The sequence below is a fragment of the Narcine bancroftii genome, chromosome 6 (genome assembly GCF_036971445.1).
Source record: "Narcine bancroftii isolate sNarBan1 chromosome 6, sNarBan1.hap1, whole genome shotgun sequence".
NCBI classification, from domain to species: Eukaryota; Metazoa; Chordata; class Chondrichthyes; order Torpediniformes; family Narcinidae; genus Narcine; species Narcine bancroftii.
In genome coordinates, this window is record NC_091474.1 from 250,612,883 (window position 1) to 250,624,951 (window position 12,069).

The 12,069-nt window shown below is 43.3% G+C and overlaps 1 protein-coding gene across 13 annotated transcripts in view; it reads right to left on the reverse strand.

Moving 5' to 3' along the window:
* abcc10 (ATP-binding cassette, sub-family C (CFTR/MRP), member 10) overlaps positions 1 to 12,069 on the reverse strand; it is a 198,305-nt gene that overhangs the window by 34,045 nt on the left and 152,191 nt on the right. For 12 of the 13 annotated variants that reach the window (XM_069887931.1, XM_069887927.1, XM_069887929.1 and 9 more), the window contains 3 exons: positions 5,239 to 5,408; positions 4,293 to 4,453; positions 119 to 372 (listed from right to left, as the gene is read on the reverse strand). In XM_069887931.1, coding sequence (XP_069744032.1) covers positions 119 to 372; positions 4,293 to 4,453; positions 5,239 to 5,408 — 585 coding nt within the window. The remainder of the gene's footprint in view (positions 1 to 118; positions 373 to 4,292; positions 4,454 to 5,238; positions 5,409 to 12,069) is intronic. The other variant, XM_069887937.1, reaches the window with a different exon arrangement.

Sequence of the window (12,069 nt, forward strand, 5' to 3'; positions counted from 1 at the left end):
TATCTTATCCTGCATTCGTGCCTCTAAGTTTAGGGTGGCAGGTCAACCACCCCACCCAGGCCCCCTTCACCCTCCCACATCCACTATCCAGTCCTCATCACCAGCAGAAATCACTTACCGAAGATCTATCAAACTGACTGTTCGTGTGTCAACACCATCAATGAAAATCTGACCCTCAGTCAACTCCACCATCCGAAATAGTGCTTGGAAGAGGGAAGACTTCCCTGAACCTGTTCGTCCCACAATTCCAACTTTCTCACCAGGATTAATTTTGAAGTTGATTCCATTGAGCACAGTAGGTAGTCCCGGCCGATAAACAAGTACTACATCTTGGAATAAAATCATCCCATGCAGTGGCCATGTGGAAGGAACCTGGTCACAAAATTATACAGGCAACATTTCAATAATTCTTTCACAGGAAAAAGCCTCTTAAGATGCCCTGGTTGTCGAACTGGCTTTTCAGCTGATGGCAGAGGGCACTGACAAAGAATTTTGGAAGATACCAGAAACATATGATTCTCTCAAGCGAATGTCTTAAAGATGCAAAGGTTTTCTACCTATTCATAGAGGAAGCCCTCAAACAGCCAAATTCTCTTTGAGTAAAATCATTTTTTTAAAAATTGGGTGGCATGGATTCGTGGGCCTAAATGGCCAGTTACTGTGCTGAATGTCTAAATTTACATTAAAATTTATTTATTTTTTAAATTAAATTTAAAATAATTAGTTTTCTGACAAAAACCTTACAATTTCCAGTTCAAGTTCCAAGTATACCATCATCCGTCTCCACATATACAACTATACGAAACAGCATTACTCTGGACCATGAAGCACTCAAATACACAGCACATAATAATCACAAATTACATTAAAATATTATATATATATATATATATATATATATATATATATATATACATACATATAAATGTTTCCAAATAATTTCCCATATTACATGGACCAATGACATAGCTAGAACCAGGAAAGAAGTAAAGCTGGGCAGCTGGGAACTAAATTAAAAAGCAGGATCAAAAAGTTAATAATCTCTGAAGCACTTATCCAAGGCAATATGCAAATTTGTACAGGGCTGATAAGATTAAGGAGTTAAATGCAAGGCTCGAAGAGTGGTGTGGGGGAAGTGGGGAAGGAGGGAGGTCTTCCGATGGAATGGGTTTGACCTGAACTGTGCTGGGACCAGGGTCCTGGGAATCGCATAACAAGGTCTGTGGACAAGGCTTTAAACTAAATAGCAGGGTGGGGTGTTGGGGGTGCATTCAACAGATTGGGAAAGTATGGATAAAGTTAAAGGGAAGGAGAGGTTACTGAATAAAAAGCAGGACAGAAACTTTTTTAAAAGTTAAGAATTTAAACTCTGGCCACACAGACAAACAAATGTGAGAAGGGTGCTAAATTATGCAACACAGGATGGAAGGTGTTGTATTTAAATACACACAGTGTATGAAACAACGTAGATGACTTTAAGGTGCAGTTAAAAATTGGCAGATATGACATGGTGGGCAACAACAACAGAGACCTGGCTGAAGGAGGGTACAGCTGGGGACTAAAGATCCAAGGATACACATCCTATCCAAAAGACGGGCAGGAGGGCTGATGTGGTGGGGTGGACTTGCTGGTTTAAAAAAAAGCAATCAAATCCTTAGCGAGAAGGGACATAGGATCGGAGGATGTAGAATCCTTGTGGGTAGAGTTGATAAACTGCAAGAGTAGAAATACCCTGATGGAAGTTACAAACAAGTCTCCAAATAGCAACCAGGATGTAGGGAGCAAATGGCAACAGAAATCAGAATGGCAGTAGATCCCAGGAGAACCAATTTGTGGAATGCCTATGATATGGCTTTTAGAGCAGCTTGTGGTTGAACTCACCTGGGAAAACCTGTGTGACACTTATGCAGGGCAACATACCATAAGGGGTTGCAGACTCTGGGGGAGCAGCGGACTAGCGCAGGGTACCAGAAACAGGGAGAAAACCCCCATTCAGAAGGAGAATCATGGGAGACGACCCGGCATTAGAGATGACCGTGGCAGTGTACCAGCAATTTGTTTGGCAGCTGGAGGACAGGCTAAGGGCTGTTGGCGACATGCGGTCAAAGGGCTAAGGATGTGAGCAACTGGGGACTTGCGGTCGAAGGACTCACGCCCAGATGCAGGCTGCTAGAGATTGGCTCATGAAAACCAGGTATCAGAACTGGGATTTGAGAGGGTGCTGAAGGCAAGAAGGGCTCCTGGTGGGCCTCGGGCACTGAAGACTTTCTGATTGAATTGGAGGTTTGGATTTAGGCCTCGAGTAACCAAAGGAGTCTGTCTGACTCCAGAGGCTGCGGAAGCACTGGAGGCAAATCCACAGATACTCAGTGTCTCTAAAGGGACTCTCTTTTGCTTCTCTTTCTCTTATTGTTAGGGAAACTGGGCAATGCTCATGCAGACACAGGTTGAAATCCTGTTTATTACAGTTTTATCTATTAGTATGTGACAATAAAAAGAGTGAAACTTGAAAAGGTAATTCTGGATTTGGGGCTGTGTGACAAACTGGATTTGATCAGGGAGTTTAAGAAAAGGAATTGTGAGGAAGAAGTGATTACAATATGGCAGAATTATGTCTCCATACTAATACCATTTTCTAGTATTTTGCATCTATTTGCCCATCTATATTTTTAAATGCTGTGAGGGTATCTGCCTCCACCACCCTTCAGGTAGTGGGTTCCAAATCCAACCATCGTTTGGTGAGAGAATTCTTCCTTGGAAGCTCTTTGAACTTTTTACCTTGCACCTTAAACCTATGCCCTTTGTCATTGACACAGTTGCTGAGGCAAGATCTGTTCATATGCCTCACGTTCCCCCTCAGCCTTCCTCCCTCCAAAGGAAACTCACTCTCTATCCCAAATTGGTGAACTTCTGAACCCTTCTGTCACATCGTCCTTCTTGTGTTCAAACAGAGTGGTAGTATGGCATAAGCAGTGTTTTATGAAGTTTATAAAAATGACCTGTTCTCCTTACCAGCTTGTAAGCTGCAGATATATAACCATATAACAATTACATCAGGGAAACAGGCCATCTCAGCCCTTCTAGTCCACATCGAACCAAGTCCTCTCCTCTAGTCCCACCTACCTGCACCTTGCCCATAACCCTCCCATCCATATACCTATACAATTTTTTCTTAAATGACAAAATGGATTCTGCCACCACTATTTTCCCGGAAGCTCATTCTACACAGCCACCACTCTCTGAGTAAAGAAGTTACCCCTCATGTTACTTCTAAACTTTTTCCCCTTAACTCATGACCTCTTGTTTCAATCTCTCCTACTCTGAAGGGAAAAAGCCCATCCACATCAACTCTATCTACCCCTCTCATAATCTTAAATCCCCCCTCAACCTTTATGCTCCAAGGAATAAAGACTTAATTTGCTCAATCTTTCTTTGTAATCTAGATTCTGAAACACAGGTAACATTTTTGTAAATCTTGTTGATATCCTTCCTATAATTTGGTGGCCAGAACTGTACACAATATTCCAAATTTGACCTCACCAATGCTTTGAACAGTCTCAACATCACGTCCCAACTCCTGTATTCCATGCTTTGATTTATAAAGGCCAGCACACTACAAGCCTTCTTCACCACCCTATCCACATGAGTTCAGTTTCTTATTAAATAATTTTTCAAATATCAAAAATGCTATATTAAATATCCATGCTCATAAATTATATCAGATTTGACAAGTGTGATTTGCATTCCATATATAACAGGAAAATGCAGGACCCACTCAGCTGGTCAGGTAGCTTCTGTGGAAAGAGATCCAGTATTAATGATTCAGGATGAAGAACCTTCACCAATTCTGCATGTCATGAATCAACAAGTTCTGACAGGATCTTTGACCTGAAATATGTACGATGTTGTCAGACCTGCTGACTATTTCAAATGTTTTCTGGTTTTGTGTCAGATTTCCAGAATTGGCAGTTGGTCTGATTTCATACAGTTAGGTGGATTCAGTCCAAGCACAGACAGCATAAATCTACAAATCCTTTCCCCACCACCCCCCACCCCAGTGATCCAGGGGCAGCATCACACATTCTGGTTATCCTCTCGCCTTCACTTTTTCACACAGCACCTTCAGCAATGGGTCATCACAGTATCACGGGCCAAAGGACCCCAGCACAATAATATGGGCCAAAGGACCCCAGCAGAATAATATGGGCCAAAGGACCCCTCATGTGCAGTACTGTTCTGTTTTCTCACACCCTCCCTCTCCATATCCATTCACTGCCCATATTTCCTCTTACCTTGACAGACTTGTCCTGAGACTCGCTGGGAATTTCAGTGATATACTCATCCAACCGCTCCACACTCACCATCTGCATTTCAGTTTGTGTGAAGCTGGAAATGACTCCAGAGAGCAGGTTTGTGACTGACAGGGCATAAGACAGGGCAAGACCCACTAGGCCTAGGACAGAGAGAACACAATGGTGGTTTTGTCATCCCAGTGGCGAAGAGCATATTTGGAGAGATTAGGTCATTGGGTTTGTATTCACTGGAGTTTCAAAGAATGAAAGGGGATCTTGAACTACTAAGAAAATGAACAAAAGATCATTACACAAGGTAAAGGCTCTTGGGTCGAAGTAATGTGTTTGTATGGATACAGGACTAATTACAGAAGATCATCAAAACAGCCAAGAACACTAGGGTCTTCCTTTCCTCCATTTTCAACATTTACCAGGAGTGTTGCTTAAATAAGACTCATAGAATTACTGAGTATCCTTTCCATCTCACACACAATATCTTTGATTCACGACCATCAAGAAGCAGGTAGAAGAGCATCAAAATCAGGACTACCGGGGTGGGAAATAATTTCTTCCCACAGGCTCGGATATTGATGATCCGGTATCTGTAACTGAGTAAATTGTGCCAGGGGCCAAAGAGCACATTCCGTTACATAATTCACTTCCAGTGCAGATGTCTCCTAAATATTGTCACTGTGGAATCAGTCATTAGGTCCCAGCTCACCGTGGGGTCAATCAATGGGTCCCAGCTCTATGTGGGGTCAATCAGTTCAGACCCAGGTCACTGTGGGGTCAGTCAGTAATGTCCTAGCTATCTGTAGGGTTTGTCAATGGGTCCCAGGTCACTGTGGGGTCAGTCAGTGGTGACCCAGCTCGCTGTGTGTTTGAAGTATGTGGGACACTGTTACACATGCTCAGGAAGGGATCGATTCTGTGCCTAATATCTCACCAGGATTGCCACGGCTTAGGCTGTGCTCAATGATAGCAATAATAGCAATGGAAGTCACCACCATGACACCAATCATTTGCAGCCTAATGTCGAGCCACTGCATGGCCGTGTTAGTAGCATAAAGACAGCGCTGGTTCAATTCCAGACGACGGCTATTCTCCTTCTCAAACCTGAGGGCATATTGAGAAAGTAATCAGACAACACAGAGAGCAGGCTTATTCAACAATGCATAGAATGACATTTCAGGCAGGCTCAATTTTGACATTCAAGAAAAATTTGGAGAGGTACGTGGGTGGGAGGAGTATGGTTCAGGTGCAGTTCAGTGGGACGAGGCAGAATAATTGTTCAGCACAAACTAGAATGGTGGAAGGGCCTGTTTCAGTGCTGCAGTTTTAAATTTAAATTTTAAATTCGGACAGACAGCACAGTAAAAGAAGCCCTTCCCAGCCCACTAACCCATGCCGCCCAATTACACCCTGGTTATATTAGATCAGTGGGATTAGGTGGGAGAAAGTGTTTGGCATGGACTAGAAGGGCCAAGTTACTTGTTTCCATGCTGTAATTGTTATATGACCTACACTCCTCAAACATTTTGAAGAGTGGGAGGAAACCAGAGTAACCGGAGGAAACCCATGCAGACACGGGGAGAACATACAAACTCCTTACGGACAGTGCCAGAATTGAACCCTGGTCATTGGTGCTATTACGGCGTTGTGTTATCTGCGCCACCTGTGTTCTATGGTTTGTAACCTCACAGCCATCAGGCAGGTTAAGGAAAAGAATTCTGAAGCGTAGCAATGAAAATGCCTGCAGATAAGAGCGCTCAAAATCCTCAGGCTTCTCTAAAACAAATTACCATTGAAAAAAAGGGTCCATTGCATGTCTATGTGGGCTTATTAAGGCTTGACTAGATGTACCTGAGGTTGCCATTGAAGAAGGAAGGGGTGCAAGGAGAGAAGACTGTTGAGGCTCTGATTGAGACTTTTGCATTATCTCCAGCCACAGTTGAGGCACCAGATGACTGGAGTCAGGCAATGTGCTTCTTCACTTGTAAAGGGTAAAATGGATAAGCCCAGTTATTGACCAGTGAATCTAAGATCTATCTATGGCTGGGGTATTACTGGAAAAAATTCCCAGAAACTGTAATTAATTGACACCTGGTGGTGGAGGTGGGGGGCTTGGGGGGGGCAGTGGATAGATCCTGTCCAACTAATTGGATTGAATCTTTCAAGGAGGTGACTAAGTGTGTCCATTAGGGTGGAGTGGTTGATGTCATCAAGCGAACTTCAGTTAGGCTTTTAACCTGGTTCCATGTGGGAGACTGAAAGAAAAAGCCCATAGCAAGTTGGCAAACTGAGGTGATAGGAGGCAGAGGGTGATGGTGAAGAGTTGGATTTGAAATTGGGAGCCGCTGATCAGTGTAGAGATCCATGCAACTTTGTTATTTATATTTATAATCTGAATTTGAATGTAGGAGGTAATGATTAGCAAGTTTGCAGATGACAGAATAGCCTGTGGATTTCTTGACAGGGAGTAGGGTAGAAATCTTAACAGTGAGCAAATAGAATTTAAATCTGAAAAAATTATGCCTGTATGTTTGGTAGGACTAACGAAGCTGCAATCTACACAATGAATGGCAGGACGTGGGGATCTACTGTACATATTCAAGGTTGGGGGAAGGGAACCAAATGGAAGAGAACAGCAAGGGAGGTTAGATTGCAAGCGTGTAGACAGTGTTTAGGGGTGGATAGGAAGGTGACAGAGAAGGGAGATGCTCTGTACAAAGATGGAGGGGTAGTAAAATAACATAATAGAGTTGTTTGTAAAGATAGGGTCAAACAGAGTAAGAGGTGGGAAATCTCTGATATGTATATATTTTAATGCTCGGAGCATTGTAAGGAAGGTGGATGAGCTGAGGGTGTAGATTGACACTTGGCAGTATGACATGGTAGCGATTAGTGAGACATGGTTGCAGGAGGGATGTGATTGGCAGCTAAATATTCCTGGATTTCGTTGTTTTAGGTGTGATAGAGTCGGAGTGGCAAGGATCGACAATGAGATAGACAACAGACTCGCCAAGGCAAATAGCGCCTTTGGAAGACTACACAAAAGAGTCTGGAAAAACAACCAACTGAAAAACCTCACAAAGATAAGCATATACAGAGCCGTTGTCATACCCACACTCCTGTTCGGCTCCGAATCATGGGTCCTCTACCGGCACCACCTACGGCTCCTAGAACGCTTCCACCAGCGTTGTCTCCGCTCCATCCTCAACATCCATTGGAGCGCTTTCATCCCTAACGTCGAAGTACTCGAGATGGCAGAGGTCGACAGCATCGAGTCCACGCTGCTGAAGATCCAGCTGCGCTGGATGGGTCACGTCTCCAGAATGGAGGACCATCGCCTTCCCAAGATCGTGTTATATGGCGAGCTCTCCACTGGCCACCGTGACAGAGGTGCACCAAAGAAAAGGTACAAGGATTGCCTAAAGAAATCTCTTGGTGCCTGCCACATTGACCACCGCCAGTGGGCTGATAACGCCTCAAACCGTGCATCTTGGCGCCTCACAGTTTGGCGGGCAGCAACCTCCTTTGAAGAAGACCGCAGAGCCCACCTCACTGACAAAAGGCAAAGGAGGAAAAACCCAACACCCAACCCCAACCAACCAATTTTCCCCTGCAACCGTGTCTGCCTGTCCCGCATCGGACTTGTCAGCCACAAACGAGCCTGCAGCTGACGTGGACTTTTTACCCCCTCCATAAATCTTCGTCAGCGAAGCCAAGCCAAAGAAAAAAGAGTTGGAGGGGCAAGAGGGAGTGGTATAGTGTTGCTTGTCAGAGAAAATATTACAGCGGTGCTTAGGCAAGATAGATTAGAGGCTCGCCAGGGAGGCTGTATGGGTGGAATTGAGGAATGAGAAAGGGGTAGTCACATTTATATGTGTGCATTATACTAATGGGGAACAAAAACTAGAGGAGCAAATTTGTAGGGAGATAGCAGATATTTGTAATAAGTATAGGGTTGCAATAGTGGGAGATTTTAATTTTCCAAATATAGATTGGGAAACCCATTTTGTGAAAGGGCTGGATGGATTGGAGTTTGTAAAATGTGTGCAGGATAGGTTTTTTTTTACAGCAATACGTAGAGGTAAAAACGAGAGAAGGGGCAGTGTTGGATCTACTGTTGGGGAATGAGATAGGTCGGGTGACAGAGGTATGTGTTGAGAAGCACTTTGGGTCCAGTGGTCAAAGGGCCATTAGCTTCCATGTAATTATGGAAAGGGATAGGTCAAGGCCTAGGGTTGAGGTTTTTAAGTGGGGAAAAGCTAGATTTGAGAAGATGAGAAAAGATTTACAAGGAGTGGATTGGGTCGATTTTTTTATGGGCAGGACGAAGTATAGAAATGGAGGTCTTTTAAAGGTAAGATTTTGAGGGTATAAAATCTCCATGTTCCTGACAGGATAAAATGCAGTCAAAAGTTTTCAAGGGATATTGGAAACTTGGTTCAAAAAAAGAGGGAGACCTACAATAAATATAAGAAACAGGAATAAAGGAGATACGTGGAGAATACATTGAATGTAAAAAGAATCTGAAGAAATAAATTTGAAAAGTGAAAAGAAGGTGCGAGGTGCCTCTAGCAAACAGGGTGAAAATAAATCCAAAGAGTTTCTACAAATAGTTAATAGTAAAAGGAGAGTGAGGGATACAATTCGTCCATTAGAGAATCAGAGCGGATGACTGTGTGTGGAGCCAAAAGAGATAGTTTTACTTTGGTATTCACTAAGAAGGATATTGAATTGTGCAGGATAAAGGAAGCAAAGAGCATAATTATGGAGACTTAAGAAAGAGGAAGTAGTAGAGCCTTTGAAGCATATAAAGGTGGTTAAGTCTCCAGGTCCCGATGGGATTTTCTCCAGGACCTTGAGAGAAGTTAGTGAGGAAATAGCAGAGGTTCTGACAGAGATTTTTCAAATGTCATTAGAGATGGGTAGAGTGCCAGAGGATTGGCATATTGTTTAAAAAGGGTTCAAGGATCAAGCCGAGCAATAATTGGCTTGTAAGTTTGACGTCTGTGGTAGGTAAATTAATGGAAAGCGTTCTTAGAGATAATATATATAAATATCTGGAGAGACAAGGTCTGATCAGGAACACTCAACACGGATTTGTGCATGGAAGGTCATGTTTGACCAATCTTGCTGAATTGTTTGAATAGGTGACTAGGAATTTTGATGAGGGTAAAGTAGTGGATGCTGTCTATATGGACTTCAGTAAGGCCTTCGATAAGGTTCCGCATGGAAGATTAGTTAGGAAGGTTCAGTCGTTAGGTATTAATTTTGAGATAGTCAAATGGATTCACCAGTGGCTGGAAGGGAGATGCCAGAGAGTCGTAGTGGATAACCGTTTGTCTGGTTGGAGGCCAGTGACAAGCGGTGTGCCTCAGGGATCTCTATTGGGTCCTTTGCTGTTTGTCATATACATTAATGATCTGAATGATGGGTAGTAAATTGGATTAGTAAAAATGCAGATGATACTAAAATAGGTGGAATTGTGGATAATAAAGAAGGTTTTCATAGATTGCAGAGGGATTTGGGTGGCTTAGAAGATGGGACTGAAAGATGGCAGATGGAGTTTAATGCTGAGAAGTGTGAAATGCTTCATTTTGGAAGGAATAATTGAAACAGGACATACGTAGTAAATGGGAGGGCATTGAGGAATGCAGTGGAGATCTTGGAATAATGGTACTTCGTTCCCTGAAGGTAGAATCTCATGTGGATAGGGTGGTGAAGAAGGCTTTTAGTGTGTTGGCCTTTAAAAATCAAAGCATGGAATACAGGAGTTGGGACGTGATGTTGAGACTGTTCAAGGATTTGGTGAGGCCAAACTTGGAATACTGTGTGCAGTTCTGGTCACCGGATTATAAGAAGGATATCAACAAGGTAGAGAGAGTGCAGAGAAGATTTACAAAAATGTTACCTGCGTTTCAGAATCTAGATTACAAAGAAAGATTGAGCAAATTAAGTCTTTATTCCTTGGAGCATAAAGGTTGAGGGGGGATTTAAGATTATGAGAGGGGTAGATAGAGTTGATGTGGATGGGCTTTTTCCCTTCAGAGTAGGAGAGATTGAAACAAGAGGTCATGAGTTAAGGGGCAAAAGTTTAGAAGTAACATGAGGGGTAACTTCTTTACTCAGAGAGTGGTGGCTGTGTAGAATGAGCTTCCGGGAAAATAGTGGTGGCAGAATCCATTTTGTCATTTAAGAAAAAATTGTATAGGTATATGGATGGGAGGGTTATGGGCAAGGTGCAGGTAGGTGGGACTAGAGGAGAGGACTTGGTTCGATGTGGACTAGAAGGGCTGAGATGGCCTGTTTCCCTGATGTAATTGTTATATGGTTATATATCTGCAGCTTACAAGCTGGTAAGGAGAACAGGTCATTTTTATAAACTTCATAAAACACTGCTTATGCCATAATACCACTCTGTTTGAACACAAGAAGGACGATGTGACAGAAGGGTTCAGAAGTTCACCAATTTGGGATAGAGAGTGAGTTTCCTTTGGAGGGAGGAAGGCTGAGGGGGAACGTGAGGCATATGAACAGATCTTGCCTCAGCAACTGTGTCAATGACAAAGGGCATAGGTTTAAGGTGCAGGGTAAAAAGTTCAAAGAGCTTCCAAGGAAGAATTCTCTCACCAAACGATGGTTGGATTTGGAACCCACTACCTGAAGGGTGGTGGAGGCAGATACCCTCACAGCATTTAAAAATATAGATGGGCAAATAGATACAAAATACTAGAAAATGGTATTAGACATAGACATAGACATAGAAGATAGGAGCAGGAGTAGGTCATTCGACCCTTCGAGCCTGCTCCACCATTCAACGAGATCATGGCCGATCTTAAAGTTCAGTACCCCGTCCCCGCCTTCTCTCCGTAACCTTTAATACCCTTATACTGAAGAAATAGATCTAATTCCCTCTTAAATAGATTTAATGAACCTGCCTCTACTGCCCTCTGAGGCAATGAATCCACAGATTCACCACCCTCTGGGTCAAGAAATTCCTCTTCATCTCAGTCCTAAATGGTTTGCCTATTATCCTCAAACCATAACCCCGGGTTCTGGATTTTCCCATCATTGCTAACATCCCATCTGCATCCATTCTGTCCAGTCCTGCCAGAATTTTATAGGTCTCTATGAGATCCCCTCTCAATCTTCTAAACTCCAGCGAGTACAATCCCAATTTGCGCAATCTTTCCTCATAAGTCATTCCTGCCATTCCAGGTATCAGCCTGGTGAATCGCCTCTGCACTCCCTCCATTGCAAGAACATCCTTCCTTAGATAAGGTGACCAAAACTGCACACAATACTCCAGGTGGGGTCTCACCAAGGCCCTGTACAGCTGCAGTAAGGTATCCTTGTTCCTAGACTCAAACCCTCTTGATATGAAGGCCAACATACCATTTGCCTTTTTAACTGCCTGCTCGCCTTCAGAGACTGGTGTACAAGTACCCCTAGGTCTCTCTGCACTTCCCCATCTCTTAATCTATTGCCATTCAAATAGTAATCTGCCCTCCGGTTGGTATTACCAAAATGGATAACCTCACATTTATCCACATTGTAGTGCATTTGCCATGGATCTATCCAGTCCCTCAATTTATCCAAATCACACTGGAGCTTCCTGACCCCCTCTTCCGTGCACGCAACCCCTCCTAGCTTAGTGTCATCTGCAAATTTGGAGATATTACATCCAATCCCCTCATCCAGATCATTAATGTAAATTGTGAACAGCTGGGGTCCCAGTACAGATCCCTGTGGCACCCCACTGGTCACC